The sequence below is a fragment of the Ornithorhynchus anatinus genome, chromosome 9 (genome assembly GCF_004115215.2).
Source record: "Ornithorhynchus anatinus isolate Pmale09 chromosome 9, mOrnAna1.pri.v4, whole genome shotgun sequence".
NCBI lineage: Eukaryota > Metazoa > Chordata > Mammalia > Monotremata > Ornithorhynchidae > Ornithorhynchus > Ornithorhynchus anatinus.
The window spans coordinates 14124785-14147472 of NC_041736.1; the positions used below are offsets into that span (position 1 = coordinate 14124785).

The 22688-nt window shown below is 38.8% G+C and overlaps 1 protein-coding gene across 3 annotated transcripts in view; it reads right to left on the reverse strand.

Annotated features, from left to right (window-relative positions):
* The window catches only part of LOC100083071 (sodium channel protein type 9 subunit alpha), a 94112-nt gene that overhangs the window by 10225 nt on the left and 61199 nt on the right, over positions 1-22688 (reverse strand). For all 3 annotated transcript variants that reach the window (XM_029072111.2, XM_029072109.2, XM_029072110.2), the window contains 5 exons: positions 12437-12557; positions 7590-7744; positions 6705-6878; positions 4202-4324; positions 686-970 (listed from right to left, as the gene is read on the reverse strand). In XM_029072111.2, coding sequence (XP_028927944.1) covers positions 686-970; positions 4202-4324; positions 6705-6878; positions 7590-7744; positions 12437-12557 — 858 coding nt within the window. The remainder of the gene's footprint in view (positions 1-685; positions 971-4201; positions 4325-6704; positions 6879-7589; positions 7745-12436; positions 12558-22688) is intronic.

Here is a 22688-nt window from a genome sequence, read left to right on the forward strand (position 1 = left end):
CTCTGCTACAGCATCAGCACTGTGCTGCGGTGAGAAGCAGTGTAGCCTGGTGGCAAGAGCTTGGGCTTGAGAGTCAGAGGATATGGGTTCTAATCCCGGCTCTGCCACTTGTCTGCTGTGTGACCTTGGGCAAGTCACTTAACTTCTCTGTGCCTCGGTTACCTCATCTGTAAAATGGGGATTAAGCCTGGGAGCTCCATGTGGGACAGGGTTCGTGTCCAACCTGCTTACCGTTTATCTACCCCAGTGCTTGGAATAGTATCTACCCAAGTGCTTAGTACAGTGCTCTGCACCCAGTAAGAGCTATATTAATACGACTGAATGAATGAATGGTGTTTGGCACATTGTAAGCACTTAGCAAATATAATAATAATAAATAATATTAATAGTTGACCAAAAATCAGTCATGTCCACCAGATTCTTTGATGTACCTCTAAATGGGTTGTAACCATGACCACCTACTCATTTGCTGCTCCAATGCTCAGTGGACTAAGATAAGCATAGAAGTGAGATAATTCTGGCCTAACATTCTACTAAATGCTGTTCCTAAATTCAATTTTTCAAACAATTTTTCAAAAACTATCCTCTCTGGTTTTAATAACTTCGTGAAAAACTAAAATGCTGACCTGAATCCTACTAATATACTAATAGAAATATATATGATCCACAAAGAGGGGACACTTACTACTTGAAGCAGAGAAAGGTATCCAGCTCCAACATTATCAAAGTTGACTTTCACATTTTTCCATCGCACATCACCTGGATTTTCATTCCTCAGTCGCTCACAATCAGACAGATTCATGACTTCCGACGTAGGGAACCTCTCGCCACTTGTGGTGTTGACACATTCATAGAACTTGCCAGCAAACAGATTTACCCCCATGATGCTGAAGATTAGCCAGAATATGAGACACACCAGAAGCACGTTCATGATCGAAGGAATAGCTCCCACCAGTGCATTCACCACCACCTGGTAAGTACATAAAACAGAGCAACATACACTTATCAGCAAAGGAAAGCAACGATTTAGCAGCAAACTTGATACCTAAAATATTTTACTATTAAAATGAGCACATATGCTAAGTAATAAATGACAAAAATGGCTAAAATTATTCAAGCGACTGGGTGGAAATATATATAAAAGATTTTAAAAAAGAAAAAATCTGGGGGTGGTAATGGAAAGTAATAAAATCTGCATTTTCTGGAATGCAGAGAGCTATCGTATATTGAATGCAGTGAAGTAGATTGAAATGAATAGTGTAACGGAAAACCACTAATTAAATTCTAGCACTGTGGATATTGTTCAAGGCCTAAAGTTAGTTTGTATTTTAGAGTTTTCCAAGTGCCCCAGTACCTACAGTTGCTTGTTTTCTAGAACTGGGATCAGGGTAAAAGTAGTGTGGCTTAGTAGAAAGAGCACGGACTTGGGAATCAGAGGATGTGGGCTCTAATCCTGACTCCGCCACTTGTCTTCTGTGTGACCTTGGGCAAGCCACTTAACTTCTCTGTGCCCCCATTACCTCATCTGGAAAATGGGGATTAAGACTGTGAGCTCCACGTGGAACAACCTGATTACCCTGTATCTTCCCTAGCACTTAGAACAGTTGCTTAACACATAATAAGTGCTTAACAAATACCGTAATTATTATTATATATAATAAATACAAATCCAATCATTCTGAGCTCCAATAATGGAGTAACTCTGTAACCAAAAAACCCCAAACCTTTGGCTATTGCTCAAGAAATAGCTCAAATGCTAACAAAAGCCAGGGATGGTTAAAGGGAGAACCAATCATATCAATGAGGGGATTTTAATATGGCATTAGAACAGGCTCCATTACTTTATGAAGCCTGGGTTCAAACATCACTTTCAGTAACTGGTCCGTTCTCTGTCTGATTTAACAGCTGCTTTCCACAGACGAGATGGTTTCGATTGAGCAGCTGGGGAGATTCAAGTGCCTGGCTCCAGCTAGCAGATAACTGGAAAGAGGAGCATATGTGTGTGTGTGTTGACAGATTACTTGTTATTTCAGTATCTCATCCAATGGACTCAAAAGGACGACTGAGACCAGCTATGCTCTCTAACATGGTTTTGGGACTAGAGAATTAGAGAGATTTTGTAGTAATATTTTTAGTCTGGCTCATTATAGAAACACCTGTTCTGAAACTAAAATTTATAAGCTGATGGGACTCACAGAAGCCTAATGAGTGAAGAGAGATGGCCTTCTTTTTAGCTATATGACCTAAAATTAGCACCTCATTATTTGGCCTTCAGCAGTTACCTTTCTGTATAAAGCATCTGGAGATATATTTACTCTTCTCTATTTCAGAGGCCTATTTTCCTTCAGGTTTCGTACATCACTTACCACTAATGGAAGTTGTGCAGATTATTGAGATCAAGGTCCTGGAAAACATTCTGAGCTCCTTACAATGAGGAGTTATATACTCCCAATTTAAAATATTATAAAATGGTAATTCTTAGCTAGCTAATGCAGGATGGTCAAACATACAGGCCCCTGAAATAATTTGTGTTTTTTTCCAAAGTTTGAAAGCTAAGCAGTAGCGGCTGGAAATGTGGTGGGTCAGAGAAGGAAGGCCTGAGATGCTGACAGAGACAGCCCTCATTCAGGTTGAGAAATGGGAAGGTATGAATTCTGTTGGATTTTATTTTCGAGTGTTTAGTACAGTGCTTTTCACACATGTTAAGCACTGAATAAGTACTAATGTTTGACTGGTTGATTGGAGTAGAGGGACTCAACAGTAACAGCGGGCAGGGAGAGTAGGTTAGTGTAAATCTCCACTGAGGAACCATCACTTCTGAGAATGCAGATTTATTACTTGTCTGAGGTAGGCTCCACTGGGATGGGGCATTCCGGCATGGGGAAGAGAGAAGGTGAAGGAAAGAGAACGAAGGCAAGACTGTGGTCACCACAGACTGACTGCGGTGTGGCGGGGGATGAGGTCCAGGAAAGACTCCCGGGCTTGGATCTGCAAACCACAATGCTGAGGAGAGAGAATCTCATACCCATGTCAGGTCACAGCGGGAACTCCTGAGTCAGCTGATGTTAGTGAAGTCAATCAATAGTATTTTTTGAGTGCTTACTGTGTGTAGAGCACTGTTCTAAGCACTTGGGAGAATATAGTATCACAGAGCTGATAGACATGTTCCCTGCCCACAGTGAGCTTACTATCTAGAGGGGGAGACAAACATTAATATAAATAAATTACATAATTGCTGTTGGGTTGAGGACTGGGTGAAAAAAGGGTGTAATTTCCAAGTGCAAGGGTGACGCAGAATGGAGCGGGAGAAGAGGAAAGAGGAAATGTGTGGAGTAAGGCACTTTGGAGGCACCTTTCACTCTACCAAGCCACTGGGACCCTGGAAATGACCTCCAAAGTACCAGCCCACTCACATAGAGTAGGTCACTCATTCTGCAGGAGCTGGCAAAGCCAAACAACAAAAGAAATTGCAGCAATAACAACAACAATAATAATAAATTTGAAAAGAAAATTTTACCATTAAACCTATTTGATTTTTTAAAACTCCATTATTACTATTTGCTTGTAGTGGTGATGCATTTTCTTTCTGAAACTCACCCATTTTGGGTGAGAAGGTCTTAGATTATTTAGTGAGCGATAAAATAGGAAAATGACAGAGCATAAATAAATAGAATTTCTTGTGGAAATTTTTAATAACACCTACTGTCAGAGGTATCCTTGGCTTTCACAAATATACTTTTGTCACTCATCAATTGTTGATAGGATAAGAACTGAAAATGATCTCAACACGACCTAATGCACAGGCTTGGGAGTCTCTACTCTTCCACTTGCCTGCTGGGTGGTCTTGGGGAAGTCAGTTACCTTCTCTGTGCCTCTATTTCCTCATCTGTACAATGGGGATTCAATCCTGTTCTCCCTTCTACTTACTTTGTGAGCCCTGTGTAGGACAAGGACTCTGATGTATCTTGCATCTGCCCCAGTACTTAGTACAGTGTTTGGCACATAGTAAGCACAATAATTATTAGCTAAGATGTATGGTACTATCTGGTTTTAAATAATATCAAAATTGCCCTATGCTACTGATTAATATACAATAAAAAGAAAGTAAAGTACTGTTTTGCTCCATTTATCACCTCACACTAAAGATATTTGCTTCTTTCCACATGCGTACATCAATCCAGGTAACTTCAATTTGTCTTACCCTCATTCCTTCAAACCGGGATAAAGCTCTCAGAGGTCTTAAAGCTCTCAGTGTCCGAAGGGATTTAATGGGACCAAGCTCTGAGTACCCCAGAGCATTGGCCACCAAACTGACCAATGAGACCTGCATAAAGACAGAAGGGAAAATTTTATATCCATTTAACTGAGCACACCAGGAAGAAACAAAAAGAGCAATTTATAAAGCAGCCAAAAAAAGCAAGAAATGGAATAAATGATCCCAGCCAAAATTACCCCTAAGATTAGTGGGTTCAGGATAGTTGAGGTACAAACATAGCAGACAAAGACAGACAAGGTCAGATTCAAGTGGGGAAGATCCAGAAATGGGCCCAACAATACACAATTGGTTGACTGACCGAATGAAAAGATGACCACACTTAACTGGTAGATTTTGGTCCTTGCTATCAATCAATCAGTGGTATTTATGGAGTGTTTATGTGCAGAATACTGTATTTAGCTCTTGAAAGAGTACAATACTGTTTTGCTGAGTGTATAACAAGGTTCTCAAGGAGGACAATTAAAAGTAGTGTAATTTTGTGATCATCCACTCAATAGATAGAATTTATTGAGTTCCTTCTTTGTGCAGAGCACCGTAATATGCACTTCAGAGAATGCAATACTGTGCAGCTGAGCAGGCAACAAGATTATCAAGGAGAACAATCAAAATTAGTGTAATTTTACAATAATACAACCAATTGTACTTAAGTAAATATTATTATACTCTACGACTTCCACTATTCCTAATCTGAATTAGAAGAGAAGCAGTTTGGCTCTGTGGAAGGAGCACGGGCTTTGGAGTCAGAGGTCATGGGTTCGAATCCCTGCTCAGCCACTTGTCAGCTGTGTGACTTTGGGCAAGTCACTTCACTTCTCGGTGCCTCAGTTACCTCATCTGTAAAATGGGGATTAAGACTGTGAGCCCCACGTGGGACAACCTGATGACCCTGTGTCTACCCCAGCGCTTAGAACAGTGCTTGGCACATAGTAAGCGCTTAACAAATACCAACATCTTTTGCAGAGAAGCAGCGTGGCTCAGTGGAAAGAGCACGGGCTTTGGAGTCAGGGCTCATGAGTTCGAATCCCAGATCTGCCACTTGTCGGCTGTGTGACTGGGGGCGAGTCACTTAACTTCTCTGTGCCTCAGTTCCCTCATCTGTAAAATGGGGATTAAGACTGTGAGCTCCATGTGGGACAACCTGATTCCCCTATGTCTACCCCAGCGCTTAGAACAGTGCTCGGCACATAGTAAGCGCTTAACAAATACCAACATTATTATTATTATTAATCTATTTTAATGTCTGTCTCTTCTTGTAGACGGTAAGTTCCTTGTGGGCAGAGACCATGTTTAAAAACAGTTGTATTTTACATTCCCAAGACGTCAGTACACTGCTCTTTACACAGCTACCACTCAATGCATCCAATTAATCGAATGATTCCTTTAATGTAAATAATTTATCCTTGCTTCTGAGTCCCTCAAAGGCATGCCTTTTGCTTCTAGGGCACTCTCCAAAGCACTTAGTACAGTGCTCTATACACAGTAAGTATTCAGTAATGATGATTGATTAAACAGCATTAATTATCCTGTGACCAAGCCCTAGATTCATGTAGGAGCCCAGCAACCAATCAGTGGGTATATGTTTGCATAAACTGCAATTAGAGAGAATGAAGACTCTGTTATATCCAGAGGCTTGGATAAATCCTAAATTGGTAAAATTGGAAGAGTAATTGAGAAAAGTACTTATGTTAAGGACAGATTCTGAATAATATCAATGAACTGCTAAATGTAAATATGAAGATGACCATGTTGCTTTTTAATTCATCTCCTTCCTGAGACGTTGCATCACTCTTAATAATGATCTCCATGAGATTGCTTCAATTAAAGAGGATGTCAGAAGATTGCTTCTTGAGCCCACCATTGGCAGTTTAAAACTTGAAACCTAAATGACTACTGGAAGGATATGCAGAGGTGCTTGTGTAGAAAATGCCGTTTTAAAGTGGCATGTCTACAAGGAATGCTCTTCTGGTATATTATTATTTATGATCTAGAACTACTTAGCAGGATGACTTCTTTGGGTTTAAACTGCCCTTTCTTCAAACTTTATGGATCATTTATATCAACTAATAACCACAGAGAAACAATTTCATTCTCAGAAATTGACATTACATCATTAAGTATAGATCCCCTTCCAATATAGACACACATATTGGCACAGTTGCATGCACATGAGAATATTTACATCAAAAAGAACAACACTTAAAATGTATAATAGCAAGTTAAAAGTATGAAATATGATTTCAACTGTATTGTAACATAAACATAAAGGAAATGGAATAAAATAACATAACATACACATGAGCACACTGCTACTTAAAAGGTCAATGGGGATGGGTTTTTTAAGCAATTTGCCCATATCATTTCCTCTATTGTGACAGTGATAATCTTGGATTCATGTTAACAGTCTTTAAATGTACTAAAAAATACCTACATCAACAATGAGGAAATCCAACCAGCACCAGGCATTAGTGAAATACGTTTTATAACCATATGCCACCCATTTTAGTAGCATTTCTAGGATGAAAATGTACGTGAAGATCTTGTCTGCATATTCTAATATGATCTTGACAATCTTTCGCTGTTCAATGTATATGTCTTCAAAAGCCTGTGAACAAAATCTCAAATATTAGGGTGTACTAGGGATATTGAATCCTCATTTATAGATGAGAAAAATGTGGACCAGAGAGGTTACGTAACTTGTCCAAGGTCACAAAGCAGGCAAGCAGCAGAGCGGGATTAGAACCCACATCCTCTGACTCCCAGGCACATAGTCTTTTTACTAGACCACGCTGCTTCATGTATGTGACTCTGCTTACTAAAAAGGAGGCATAGTTGATTCCTAAAATCTTTATCTTAAAAGTCCATATTAATACCTTTGTGAATTTAACTAATAATCCCCCTCCAAAATAAAAAACACTTCACCTAGCAGAAATCAAGTGACCCAAAATTGAGGTTTTAAGAGTAGTTTCAAGGGCTGAGAACCCATTGCAATTCCTCATGTTAAAGACAAAACTATTTATTTTGGAGAAAACATGTTTTTATTCATGCTGCATAAAATCCAAGAAAGTATCTTTTTCAAGAGTCTGATAGAAAGGTAAATGCATAGCTTCCTTTCCTCAGAGAGCATTTCTCAGTTTAAACACTTGATTTTCGGTAGTGATGATGGTATTTACTGACCTTATGTGCCAAGCACCCAGATAGTTTAATTACAGGACAATGAGAAAGCTTTGCCACAACTTATCCCTGACACACTGATTTTCCTCAGAGATTGCTTGCGCTGGCTTCTACCCATTCTCTTTATTTACCAGTCACTTACCAGAGCTCCACTGCTGAGCAGAATCATGAGGACAATGAAACTCTCAAACCAGTTGTGCTCTACTATCCTGTAACAGGTTTTCCTGATGTTCCACCAGATTTTTCCTTTCCCAGACTCTACATTGACATGGCAGCATGGGAATCTCCGTATACAGCCTGGCAAAAATGATATTTTGATGAGAAAACAAAAGGCAGCATGCCTGAATGAACAAATCGCTGTTGATAATCCTATAATCCACCTGACTAGCTTCTCTTTTTCTAACCCCAGTGATTGGCTTTCAGATATCACATTACTACATTTGAACCTATGCTCAACAATTCCAAATTTGTTTCATTCCTCTTGTTCTGATAACCTTGAAGCAAACAGGAATTACTTTCATTTACTACTTTAAAGTGAAAAGAAAGTTTTGAAAAGATGTTTATTCAGTAAACCATTTTAAAGAAAGAGGAGAATTGGCAATGTTAGTGGAGGGGTAACAATGCCATTTACTTTCAGGTTTGGGAAGGGAGTAGAATTTCAAAAGGTCGAGAACATTTGTTTTTCAAAATTCATCATCGTTTTTCTTCTTTTTTCAATAAGAATCCCAAAAGTGAGAGGGAATGATGACAAAGTTAATTTGTTCACAAGTCTTAACTTTGTGTTTTTTTCTTCCCTTACCCAGAAATTGGAAAGAAGCTAAGATAATAAATGTCCAGATCTAGTGCAATTCAGGACACTCTAGGCTAAGCCATAGAATAGAAGATCCAGTGGAAAAGACTCAAAAGGACATTTCCACTCTGAGACTAAATGCTAAATTCCCCATCTGTAGGTAATTCATAAAACAAAAAAAGACTTCAAAATAGAGTCCTAAAAGCTTCAAAGTATTGTTAGGGCCATAGAAATATTTCTCTCTAGGAATATTCAAAGGAAAAAGAAGAAAGGACAAGAACAATGAGGGACTGAAAAACAACATTTATGCATCCTGTTTCTCCCCCATTATTTGGGTGCAGAAAGCAGGTTCAGCCAAGGCAGAGAGAAAACATCACCTCCTCTACCTTTGTGCTTCCGCACACCCCTGGCTGCAGGGCCTCAAAGCTGACAAATAATAATAAAAATAATAATTGTGGAATTTGTTAAATGCTTCCCCTATACCAAGCACTGTACTAAGCACTGGAACAGATAAAAATAAATCAGGTCAGACCCTATCCTACATGGGGCTGTCAGTCTAAGGAGGAGGAAGAACATGTATTTAATTGCCATTTTACACATGAGGAAACCAAGGCAAAGAGAAGTCAAGTGACCTGCTCTGTTTTCTGGCTCTTCCCTCTCATCCTTTCAAAGATGCTCCTTCTTCCTTTCTTTTTCTTTTCTCAGTGGAAAGGAGCACTCCTACCACTATATAGGGTGTTTGTGGGTAAGTGGAGAATGGAAGAATCTTCTCTAGCATCTGCTCACCAGGTTCCTGACCCAAACTGTCTCTATGCACTGGACAAGGGTAGGGTTGGGGACGGGGTGTGGAGTAAGGGGAGGGAGACAGTTTTCCTTGTCGGCTAGGCAGAGGAGGAATGGAATCACTTATTCACAGTAATCGGTCAATAGGAGGAAAATCTTTAGGTTTCACTAAGGGGGAACACTCCACAATTAGGAAGGTGTTACACGTGTAATTTGGTTATATTCACATAAATGATAAAATCGTTAGAACAGCCAAAATATGGTAATACATTGCATTTATATTCACTCGGATCTGGCTCCGGTGAGATTGAAGGAGCCGGGAATTTCATCTCCCTATAATAATGTCAAACATTTGGAATTCAAACAGTCACCACACGGAGGGGCTCTATCCCCTGGACAAGAAAAGATAGGAAAAGATGGAAAAAAGAAAGATTTCCCATCGGAACAGTGAATACGCTAAAGTAAAGAATGTGAATGAAACACGTATTATTTTTACATCTCTGCGGTATAAGTGTTTAGTAGTAGTGACAGTTGATTTGCTTACCTCCTGAGAAACAGGCAGGAAAGACAGACAAGACGGTGAGGAAGGGCATTTGAGGAAGAGTAGGCGAGCCCAGGAGGAAGCAGGGATGAGGGGAGATGAAAAAGCAAAGGCAAAATGGGGATTGGTTTTGAAAAAGGAGTGGTTGGGATGATGTTGAAGATGGAGTCACTGAGGTAAGAAAGTTTACAGTGGAAAGAGATGAGGATTACCGAGGGACAAGGAAGATGCAGAGGAGAGAGGACTCTGTGCTGAAGGTATAGGAGAGATTAGCTGTCATTGTCTATGTTAATGAGGCCTTATTAAGTGCTTATTATGTGCCAGTCAGTGGGATAGGTAGATACAAGCTAATCAGGTTGGACACAGTCAATGTCCCACATGGGCCTCACCCAGATGAGGTAACTGAGGAACAGATAAGTAAGGGACTTCATCAGTTCAGCCCCCATCCATAGTTCTCTGTTCCTCCTCTTTGGGCTTTTAAAAAAAGGTTTTAGTTGCCTCTTGTATCAGGTGAACTATATTTCACTCCTAGTTTAGCTTCCTAATCTTGCTCTTAAGTAGGCTTCTCCTCTTTGGTGATTTGGCTTAATTTCCTCTCTGTAGTTTTCCCTGTTCCTTAAAGACGAGCCAAGAATAACATCTCATCACCTGTGGTGTTTTCTTATTCTTTAGGTCCTGTGCCTGTAGAACTCTGTGTGTATAAAACACAAACATTTCTTGGGCTTCTTGTACTCTTAGGCTTTCTTCCTACTAGCACCCCTAGGCTTGGTCACATTTCCTGAAATCATTTGCTTTACCCTAACTTTACCCATTTCCTAGGGCTTGAATATTACCATTTTGTGGTCCTCAAGGTTACCATCCATCCTTAGCTCCTTAACTAATTTCCCCATGATTTATGTAAAACTCTGCAGAATTACACTAGCAGAAAATATTTTCACTGGAAAAGAAAGGCTTAGGGTTGGTTTTCTGGTCTTTGAATAGGAAGAACTTATGGATCAAGATGAAAACATGTAACTACCCCAATTAGAAAATCAGAAGACTTTTCATGTGGGATGGAGGTCTGTAAATGTTGTTCTCTGGGTTTGCTTCCCTTTAGCGGGATTCCCCGATGTCATTCATTCATTCATTCAGTCGTATTTATTGAGCGCTTACTGTGTGCTCTGCACAGTACTAGGTGCTTGGGAGAGTACAATACAACAATAAATGGACACATTCTCTGCCCACAGTGAGCTTACAGTCTATGTCCTTATGAGACCTGAAGGACCCACTGTGGGTCTGACTCTTGGGCAGAAACAAACTCAAAGGATTTTCCATCAAATCACGCTCTCACAACTCTCTTTTAGAAAGGATAAATTGGATGTAAACATAAGAGAGAATCTTTCAGACATTTTAATAGGCCCCAGTGGGAACACTCCTATTTGTCTGGGCTAGGTCCATTAGGCAGCTTTGGTGAAGTATTTCACAAAAGCCCCATTGAATTTCATCATTTTCAACAAAAGCTCTGAGATGAAAGGGATTTAATAAGGTTAGTCCATTGGCAGAACTTGAAGCAAACTAATCAGGTACTTATAAAAAAATGATCAATAAAACATATTTTAACTCACCACTTCAGAGCAATCACCTACAAACTAGGGTGTATAAGCCATTTGGTTCCAAGCCCTCCCTTGCCAATGGAATAATGGCTACCACAGGGGGTGGCCCAACTTTCCCCTACCCCAATCTCCCAGCAGCCATTGCAAGAGAGAAGCCCTAGTCCATGCAGGAGAGGGCAGACACAAAGTATTTTCACCACATTTGGATAATTGGGAAAACTCTGGCTCTTTGGACTGAAGTGGTGTGGAGAAGAGTAACGAAGAGCATAAGAAGTTGAGGACCACTGACTCCTAGCTGTAACAAATAATAATAAAAACAATAATTGTGGATTTTGTTAAATGCTTCCCATATACCAAGCACTGTACTAAGCACTGGAACAGATTAAAAAAAATCAGGTCAGACCCTATCCCACATGGGGCTCTCAGTCTAAGGAGGAGGAGGAACAGGTATTTAATTGCCATTTTACAGTTGAGGAAACCAAGACAAAGAGAAGTCAAGTGACCTGCTCTCTTTTCTGGCTCCTCCCTCTCATCCTTTCAAAGATGCTCCTTCTCCCTTTGTTTTTCTTTTCTCAGTGGAAAGGAGCACTCCTACCACTATATAGGGTGTTTGTGGGTAAGAGGGATAAGAAGAGGAGACAGGGAAAGAAACCAGGGAAAATGAGAGTGTCAAAAGGCCTAGGATAAAAATTAAAACCACCCTAAATTTAGGTCACTGTATTTTTAATTGATTCCTCTAGCTCTATGTTTTATCAGTATTTTTTCAATAAAATCAGAATCCTGTCAGCATAGGCCTTGCACTTCCTCACCACTGGGCCCCCAGGAAGTTGGGGGATGAACGGGGCAGAAGAGGGGGGAGACACAGATCCCTAGGATCCAGTGACACAAATCCTCTCTCCTCATCCCAGATGTGAAGCCCCAGTTCCCCATTTAGGAGGCAAGAGTGGGCAGAAGCTTTCTTCTACAAGATTTGGGGAAGTTAGGGCTTCCTATGTCCTGAGCATCTCTGGAACATCAATCCTTGTAGCACTGTCCAATAGCCAACATCTGGGAATCCCCCAACTACCTAAAACAGTGACAACGAGAAACAGTAATGGAGCCCTCCAGCAGCACTACCACCGACTCGAGTTTTGTTCCTGAAAATGGACCACGGTACAGTTTACACAACTACCCTTAACATTTACACAATTAATAATAGTCATATTATTGCTAACACTACAGTTATCTAATGAAACAAGAAGCACTAGCAAAATGGCACATACTGGCATCATTTTGACCCTTACCATCTGTAAAACAGGCCTCTGGTTCATCTGATTCTTCAGGCTCAGCTTCTGCCTCTACTCCTTCTCCAGGGAGAACAATATCAACTGTGCTACCCTCAGAGGAGCTGGATCCATTCAGTTTCTAAAAATAAGATCCCCACAGAGGGGTAGATTTTAGCATTCATTCAAGTTCATTAAAACTGCATTAATTTTTTTAAACATGCAAAATACTATGTGAATGATTACCCAACAACATTTTGGGATATGAGGATGTATGCACACAACTTGGGACTCGAAAGTGGGCTTGCAGTCTATTCTTGTATTTCACAACCTGGTGAGAGTTTTAAATTTTTAAAGGGTATCTTGATATGATTCAAAGAAATAAACACTATGACACTTTAGGACCGCACATCTCCTAAAGCCACAAATACAAGACCAGCACCAGTGGGCATATTGCCAATTCCTGCAAATTGCTAGTCAGTTTAGATCAGCCAGAAGAAAGCTGTTTTTAAGTACTGAAGAATGGGAGAAAAAATGAAGGAAGAGGAAAAGTGAAAAAAAGAATCCTAAAACTTTTGCTCCATCATTTAGATTAAGAGATTATTAGAATCAGGGAGAAGCAGGTGAAAATGTACTTAAATGATAAAAAATCATATATGGCATAGGTTTTACAAAAGATTATTCAGTTTATCTTCTCTAAATCCACTTAAACCCATAAAATGTAAAGCCAACTTTCTCTATGAGGTTTTAAGTGACTTTTTTGAATTAGAAACAGCGCAGACAGTTCTCCAGTGATAACATTTATACTCACTATGTCAAGGCAAGTCTGGTTACTAAAATGAGCATGACATGAAGATCCTGAAACAAAGCCTAAATGGTATTAAAACATGACAGATATATATATATATGGCCCGGTGGAGTTCACCACCATGATAATCATAAAACCAATTACATTGGGTCCAAACATTTTTTCTGTTCCAACATGATGATCAAACCAGTAGAAATGTGTACAGAAAAAAAAAAGTGTACTTTCAAAGACAAGAAAAGCCTGTGTTCAAAACACAACTTTTGCTCATTCAGTTCTTCTCTAAATTCTGCTATTTCTGAAGTGATGGAAAGCTCTCTGAAGAGTACCAGGCCCAGATGCAGATTCTCATTTGCCAATGTTCAAATGTACATTTGGAAATGCTGTACTTCTCACTGTGCACATCTACATGCTCCACAAATGCACAACTTCACTGAAAACTCCAGGACTCATTCCCTTTACTCTAATGGGGAATTCAACCTGAGGAAAGGAGAAGAACTCAACCTTCCCTCCCTTGGATGGGGCAAGATTGTTGGGGGAAAGAGATGTCCAGAACAATGGCCAGAGGATTACACTAGGAGCTCAGAAACATGCAGACAGCAGAGGGATACAGAAACTTTCTGCACCAACCAGGCCTGGAATCAGGAGGGAGAAAAGAAATTGGGGGACAGGAAGCCACACTTCCTTTTCCTTAAACAGATAATTAAATTATAAACAGCAGCCTGGGGGATTCCCCCCTTTAAAAGGACTTGGTTCCTTATTTGCCTTCTGCAGGAGAAGTTCAGATGATGTCCTATAATACATTATGTGGAAGAATATCCACATATATATATGAATTTAGATGTTTCTCTGAGTGAGCTCTTGATTTTCCCCACTTGCTCCAGAGACTTTAATTTCACTTTCCAGGACCCTCTGAATATGGGAACCACTTCTAAGCCAAGAAATTCAGCTGTTAGAAGTCTAATGCTGAGCATAAAAATGGAGGCTATTAAGGTTTCTGGTGCCAAATCCGTTCTGGCCCGGGGACAGATTGGCCACCTTCATTGATGGTGTTTTACCACCAAGATTATTTTCTAACTACACCTTGTTCTCAACTGTTCCACCTCTGACCCCTGTCTGGAACTCCGTCTTTATATCTTCCAGACATTGGATCTTTCCATCTTCAAAGCTCTCCCACCATCTCATTTCCTGTAATCCACACCGAGAGAGTTAGCCAGAAAACGGATGTGGCCCAGAGGTGGACTGGGAGGAGCATACCAAAACCTAATTATGATGACTTTGGGCAAGTCACAACTTCCCTGTGCCTCAGTTTCCTCATCTGAAAAATGGGGATTCAGTACTTGTTCTCCCTCCTACTTAGACCGTGAGCCCCATGTGTGTCCTGGCCTAATTACCTCTTATCTAGCCCAGCTCTTAGTACAGTGCTTGTTACACACTAAGCGCTTAACAAAAAGCCTAATTAAGCACTTGATACTCACCACACCCCCAGTCCCAAAGCACCTAGGTACAGATTACATGTACTCTCCCATTTCCCTGTCAGTAATTCATTTTAATATTTGTCTCCCCCTCATGAGCCTTATGTGCCTTATGAGCAAGGAAAGTTCATATCAATGCTACTGCATTGTTCTTTCCCAAGTGCCTAGTACAGTGTTAGGTTCATGGCAAGTGCTCAAAAAAATACTCCTGATTGATTCATAAGTGAAAAATCAAAAATTCTGATGAAATGATGGAAGATAGATACTATGGCAGCATTCTTCTCTCCAGCAGGTGGAGGATGGACAGAAAAGGTAGAGATGTGGGAGAGCAGAGGTTAAGGCGCTATCTTGGCACTGAGGAGGAGTCCAAATAGCTGAATTGTTAGATGTTATGGGAGAGTAGTTTGTACATTTATTTATATAATACATAATAGAAAGTGAAAAGCTAGTCACTTCAGAGTTTTCGGGTCTATGTTCTCAGTGCATACACTTTGGCAACTAAACTAGTTTTGATGCAATCAAATTTCCTGTGGATAAAGGGAGAAATTCTACTGAAATCTAAAAACGTGAGTCTTTTTCCATAGAGGAAAGGCAATAAAAAACTTCAGGCAAACTGCCTGTTGCACAATTGCTGACACAGCTTAAGTCATTCCCCAGTGTACGTATTCTGAATCCTGAGGTATTTTATCCAAGGGAACTAGTTAATTAATTTTGTCATTAAAGTTGATGATCACATCCTTTCTGGGTTCCAAATATAACTTTCCAGGTGGGAAACTAAAACAATAATTTCCAAAGGATTTTTGAAAATCAAAAATAAGATCAAAAAACAACCACTACATGATTTCTACTCAGAATTATCAAAAGCATAACAATATGACATAAAGGTCCCAGCTATTACATAAAGAACATGGAAGAATGATCACATGAAATCAAAATCATCCAAAATCAAGGGACAGGGAGTCAGGTTAAAGACCAGTATCAGAAGAATGACCACCCCCCAAGTATTATGATTCCATGTTCAGGACTTAATTTTTCATGAGGTCAATAATATTTCTAGGAACCTTTTAACACTGCTCATTTATTACTTATTTTGATTTGCATTCCAGATCTTCTAATGCTAAATAAGGAAGAGTGTCAGCAAGAGTACACAGGTAGAACAGTTACTTACTAATCATTAGTTTACTGTGAATACTTGAACATATCAAACCACCATGGCATTATAAGAAGGAAGAGTAACTCTGATTATCCAATGGATAATTCTATAATCCTCTCACACAAATTGAATATTTGAAAGAGGATTTTTTTCTCTACATTAAAAGTAGTAAAAGCAGTGAGCATTAATACCCACTTTCTAAGAAACATCTTTCTTACTTTTCTCTTTCTTGACATCATGGTTCACATTCTTACCTAAATAAGGCAATTTAAGAAAGCTTAAGAAAGCATTTCCTAAAGGCAACAATGGACCTGGTGGGCAGGAATCTAATAAAAGCAATACTAACAGTAAAAGTTCTAATTTTCTATTGTTGTAAATCTTCCTCTAAATCAGTGCTATTAAAGTGAATAATAAATTGGATACTGTGGAGCACTGACCAAAGATAGGTGCTTCTAACCTTCAACTTCTTAAAGCTTTTTCTGACATAAGACAAAAATAGCTAAAACCATTAAGTTAAATGTGCTAGAAATGTATGAAAATGAACAGGAGATTCTATGTAGCCTTTCACAAAACTTTTTGATGTCCTAACAGGATTAATTTTTTAAAATCCAAAGTATTTGAGTAACCTCTCAGATTGAACAGTGTCATAATAGTAGTCTATAATCATTTTCATAATATTTCATGAATTCACTATTCCATGCACCTGCTCTCCTGATCTTCAGTTGAGTTAGTGTAACTGCCTGTGACTCTGGATTTAAAATGAAGATTAGAGTTCATCACTTCCTTTCCCCCTAATCACAATGACTCCATTGCCTGTCATAAAACATAACCCAGTCACCTGATTCGAGACAGTCCATCAAATAGCTCTCTCTTACATACCTATCTTTCCCTCTGACATCCAAGGACATGCTCTTCACTCTCCAATATATCTCCTCACTGTCTCTGATTTCCCCCTCTCCAATCGTGCTTCAGACTTTTTTTTGCCTGGAATACTAACGTCTTTATGTTCACTAAACCATATTTCTCCCCTTCTTTAAAATCCTCCTGAAATACTGCTCTCCACTCCAGGAGATTAGTCCTCTTAAAATCTCCTCAGCACTCAAGCACTCCATCTCTTATAACTTACATTATGTTATATATTAACTTGGAATATAAACATCTATTTCCTCACTATTAACCTTATTATATTGTCAATGTGCGCATTCTCCATAAATTGCAGACTCCTTGAATGCAGGTGAACTTACCTTCTCACTCCTTTTGTATGCTCTCTAACTAAAAAGGGCAGTGCTGTAGACACACAGTAGGAGGACAGTAATATTGCTGGTATATTGTATTCTTTAAAAATGAATACACCTGCTTTTCTTCACCATGGGAGGTAGGAAATAGTTAGGGTGCCTCTTCCTTTGGGTGTTGCTGGATTCTATTTCTAATGCCAGCATGTGAAATATGATCCAGTATCTCCTGCCTCCTGCAATCCTGTACTGAAATCTAATTTTAATACTCTCATGCTTTCAGCTTCAGCAGACCCAAGGCCACTTGAGTTCCATTTTCAAACTCGACAGTAACCCCAGAAAACTGTGATACCAGAGTCAAGCAGGGGATTGACTTTAGCTGATGTCCATAACCTGTTCTTTTAATAGAAAACCATCCCCCAAAGTACGGTTTTACCATTTGAATAATTAATTTGAATTAAATTGCATAATTAAAATTTCAATTCATTTTTGTAATTCAGACCAATGTAGTAAACTTGTCTAAAGGTAGATACGACATGGAAATAAAACACTTGTCTTTTAGGTAGAACTTTGAGAAGATCTTTGTAAATTCTAAATATTAGATGATTTACTAAATTTTAGTATGGATTAAACAAAAGAAATTGTTCATGGAATATTGCCTCTAAATTAGTATAATTTAGGAATAAGGAAGTATTATCCATGTAATAACAAGTAAATAGATTTAAGCCAGTAGACTAGACTATATAGCTATACTTAAAATATTAGAAATGAACTAAAGGGAATATTTTTTGTCAGCTCTACAATTCTGATTTTTAAAAAAAACTTTGCTTTGGTCCTTTCATAGATAGCAATTTTATGTTACTTTTACCACAATAATATACCCTTTGACCAGAGAGGGGGGAAAGAAACCCAAACTTCTGACCTGGATTACACAACAAAATAATTTTTTAAGAACACTAAATTTTTATAAAGTTAAAAACTATCCTATTCAAATTACTGAACCTTTCTACTTGGATGGAAACTACAAAACAGAACAGTATCTTGTCTTTAGAGTTTCTTTCAGGACATTTTTTTAAATGTCCAACGCACATACAATAAATAGCACCAGGAAGATTGAAGCAGGTGATAGAAAAAGAAATCTGTAAGACACTTTAGTAACATGTTTGTGCCTTTGGATGTAGATTTAGTTTCTGATTCAAATATATAGCCATTAGAATATGAAATTTCTCACTTGAAAACAGTATAAAACAATACGGGGTACTTGCCCCATTAAATACAATGGTGACTTGAAACAAAAGTAGTGGGTGGACTCAAGGCATTTTATGATGATGGTAATTCTACTCTAAAGTCAACCAGGATTTATACATTTATTCTTCCTGAATATATGCTAGCTAATTAATGCAGTTGTAACGCCTGTATATGTGTTAAGATGGAGAAATTTACCTACTACTGTTTCAGAGCAAATTAATATTTTGTTGCTTTTGCCTCATTAACCTCATCAACAGAAATCATGCAGTTTCTCAAGGGCAGGAATGACATCTTATCCTTCTATATATCTCCCAAGGGCTTCATGTTTTGAAAATAAATACTGCTTCTCCTAATTTTATAATTCATATAAGAAACAGGATTGGCGTGCAGGTGAAATCACATAAAGACTACACAGATGTACCAAAAAAAGTCAGTGAGAAAAATCACAAAAAGTGATGGGGTTACACTCCCACCCCCACCCCAGACAAGGTGTGATGGACATAGAATTCTGAATTTCTGCATGTTTCTGTCACATTGCAATGGATGGGACGGGAAGATATCGTAGCTGATCCGCATGCAGGTCAGTCAACAGATGTTTTAAAAAAAGATCATATATGTATGATTTTTTTTAAGGTAACCTGTGCAAAAGTGGTCACATTTGTCTCTGCCTGGTGAAAAACCACCAGAGCGGCTTTCTTGATTGATCCAGCTTGATTTTTACCCCTGTGAGAAGAATGTCAGGAAATTGAGTTTATAAATGCAGTTTCTGCTCTAAGAGCTGTCATTCAAGCACATCTTCAAAGCATTTAAGATCATTTAACCAACATATCTTAGCTACATTCATAGAACAAGAAATACATAAGGAAAACTTACAAAAGATATAATGAAAGTCCAGCAAAAAGGCAAAACAAATGAAAAAATAATGCAGGGTTTGCTTAAGAAAATTACTCCAGCTACATAATATCATTATTAAGGTAGCTCTGAAGGAGAAAGAACTCAAGCATATCATAACAATATTTTATATTTTATTTTTTACATAGTTCCTATTTAGTAGTGTTCAAGATCCTTAGGTAGACCTATATCACTGCAGTGAGATCTGAAAACATATTTGTCATGTCATTTTAGGCAGGGAATGTGTCTTCCAAATCCACTGTATTAAACTCTCCCTAGCAGTTAGTACAGTGCTTTGCACACAGTAAGCACTCAAGAAGCACCATTGATTGATTAATTTACCATATTATAGTATATTATATATATACACATATAATTTAATCAAACAATATAACATTGTATAGTGAATAGAGCACGGGCCTAGGAGATGGAAGGTCATGGGTTCTATTAATTCCGGCTCTGCCACTCGTCCGTTGTGTGACACTGGGCAAGTCACTTCATTTCTCAGTGCCTCTGTTACCTCAGCAGTAAAATGGGGAGTGTGACTGTGAGCCCCACGGGGGACAGGGACTGTGTCCAACCCATTTTGTTTGCATCCACCCCATGCTTAGAATAGTGCCTGGCACATGGTAAGTACTTAACAAACACTGCAATTATGTAATCAGATTGAGGAAATAAAAAACAAAAATAAATCCAGAGTTTGACCCCTTTCAGGGTCTCCCATATTGCAGAAAGATGATCCCTAATTCCCAGCTCTTAACTTTATGTTTTTAAGACTATTATACAATAAGATACAAAAGGAGGTATTAATTCTTTAGATGTTGTTTAAGTAGAATGGATTTTTCAGGGAGAAAAACTAGTTCCCTTTCAGGGAATTCCTTTCCCGGAATGTATGCCAAACTGTTGGACTTGGATGTATGAATGCTTCTAAAATCAGTTTAAGCTAATTGTTTTGCTTCCCATTTTATTCTAAGAGAAGGGAATTTGCATGAATGCAAGGCAAAACAGAGCTATTTTGTTTGCTATAATTTGCGTCATGATCTTCACACTTTCCCAAGCACTTAGGACAGTGCTGCTATATTGGTATCATATTCATGAAAAGATGATTAATTTTAATACTGACCCCTAATCAAAGAAGTCAAGAACTTGAACCGACAAAAACAAGAGATCCCTGCTCTAAAAAATCTCTTCAAATATCTTGTATTCAAAATGGACAAATTCAAAGCCCTAAATAAAGTTGGCAGCAAAGCTATATTAGGATCAATAATGTAAAGCACTTGTGAACATTTTGTGAATCCAGTTTAGTTTCTAGTGCAAATTTTAAGCACTTGAATTATCCCTTGACATCACTTTTGATACTGTTCTTAGTGTTAGCTTAAAAAGCATGCCAATCACAAAATAAATCTACCCGACATATAATTAAAGATTGTTTCTGCAACTTTTTAATACAAACTGAGAGGACCTGAAAATCCTCATTAACTATGCTCAGTTTTTAAGTAACCTAATTTAAAAATTGGTCCATTTAAACTCTTCAAATAAGATCATTCTAATTTTCTTGTTTTCCTATTCAATAAATATTACTTATTTGAAAAATGCAGGAATGATTTAGGATTTTCAAAAGAAAGAGGGAGGGTATTCAATTTCATGGATTCCAATTTGGGGCCTCATAGTGCAAAAGGTATATGGAGGTCTTGGCTGGGGTTCAGAACTGAACACAAAAATGATTAAAGGGAGACAAAGTAAGATCAGTGAAGAAAAAGAAGATTAAAGGATTTGGGGTATTATTTAAAGGAGGGAAAGTACAAGAGTTATTTGAAACTTCCTTAAAGTATATTAAAGTGCATATATATGTAGCATTTTTCCCTAGATATGGAAAAACAGATATTTTCCACAAAACCATCTATGTATATACAAGAAACTGCTCTAGTGACAATTAAAACTATATAATTTTTTAATGGAACTTCATAAGTGTATCTCTCATTCACATTGTATATATAGGCTGAAGAAAGTATCATTTTGAGCTAAGCATAAGGAAAGGCCTTCAACAGAAAGAAAACTGGGAAAGCTAGACACCAGATGCTCATGGTGAGAATGGAAGGGATTTTTATTTTCTCTCTCCTAGCCTTCTTCCCAACTAAGAAAGAGAGAGCTGGGATATTCATGGGTGATTCAAGTTTGAAAACCCCAAGAAGGTGGTCCTCATACTCTCCTCTCTCCTCATTTGCTGCCTCCCACTTTCTCTGTCCCTCCACCAACATCCTCCATTCCCTGTTTCTTTCTGCACCCCTTTCCCCCAAGCTCCTTCTCTCTGTAGAAAGCTGCCATTTTCTGTGGAGAATGGTAGCCCCATGGCTACCATTTTCTGTAGAGAATGTTTACTACTTCACGAGAGCGTACAGGTGTACTGTAGTAAAACCTCAGTCTGCATTGTGGAAACCTCTATTTCAATGAGATACTTTATGACAGTTTAGGTTAGCTTCCAAACTATATTTTGTTTTAACAAGAGAAATCTAAGGAAGAGAACATCTAGAAAGCAGTTATTATTAGAAGTGGACCAAGTTAGAGGGGGCAGCGAGAAAGACATGAAAGTAAGATGAGAGAGAATTTGGGGAAACTTTTTCCTTGGAAATTTTTAACACAGAGAGTGAACTATTTCAAATGGTTTAAGTGAACTGCCCTGGAAGAAGCATGTCCTTTGAAGGATGTAATGATCATACTGTAAACTTGTTGGGGATAGCCTACTAACTCTGATGCATTGTATTTTCCCAAGTGCTTAGCATAGCGCTTTGTAAGCGCTCAGTAAAAACCATTAATGATGGATGACATCTACTAGTTCTTTTGCACTCTCCGAAGTACTCATTACAGTGCTCTACACACAGAAGGGGCTCAATAAAGTGACTGACTTGGTAACATGGGATTCTTCTTTGAACAGAAGCCGAACAATGTCTTGTTTACATAGTGAAGCTTGCACTTTACCCTGTCTTTGGAATGACTTGGAGAGGAGAGAGACAGAAGCAGAAACTATAAGTTTCAGCACCAATACTGTCTAGAAAGGAAATGCCATGGGGTTTCTCTTCAATTTCACTTCTGAACCTTCCCCAGCAACTTAATCTTCCACCCAACCTAGATCTGTGAGCTGATGGGCTAAATTAAGATTAAGTAACAGGATCTCCTATTGAACAGCTGATGGTTGCTAGTTCCCTAATTTTCATTCCTTAGCCTCTGGTAGGCCCCTTGCCTGAGCCGCTGAACCATGGGTGGATTCACGGGTTCTGCTGAGGCAGGCTTCACATATTCTCACTTACAGGTGGACTCTAAAGACCTCTCCAGACCCAGGCTGGCCACACGGTTCAAAAGAGGAGAGCCATCCCTAGGCCCTCTCCTAGAGGATCCAAGGCCACTGTAGTCAGAGGGTGCTGGAAAAGAGTTGACTTGGACCTAGAGAAGTGCCTTGGGCTGACCTATCCCA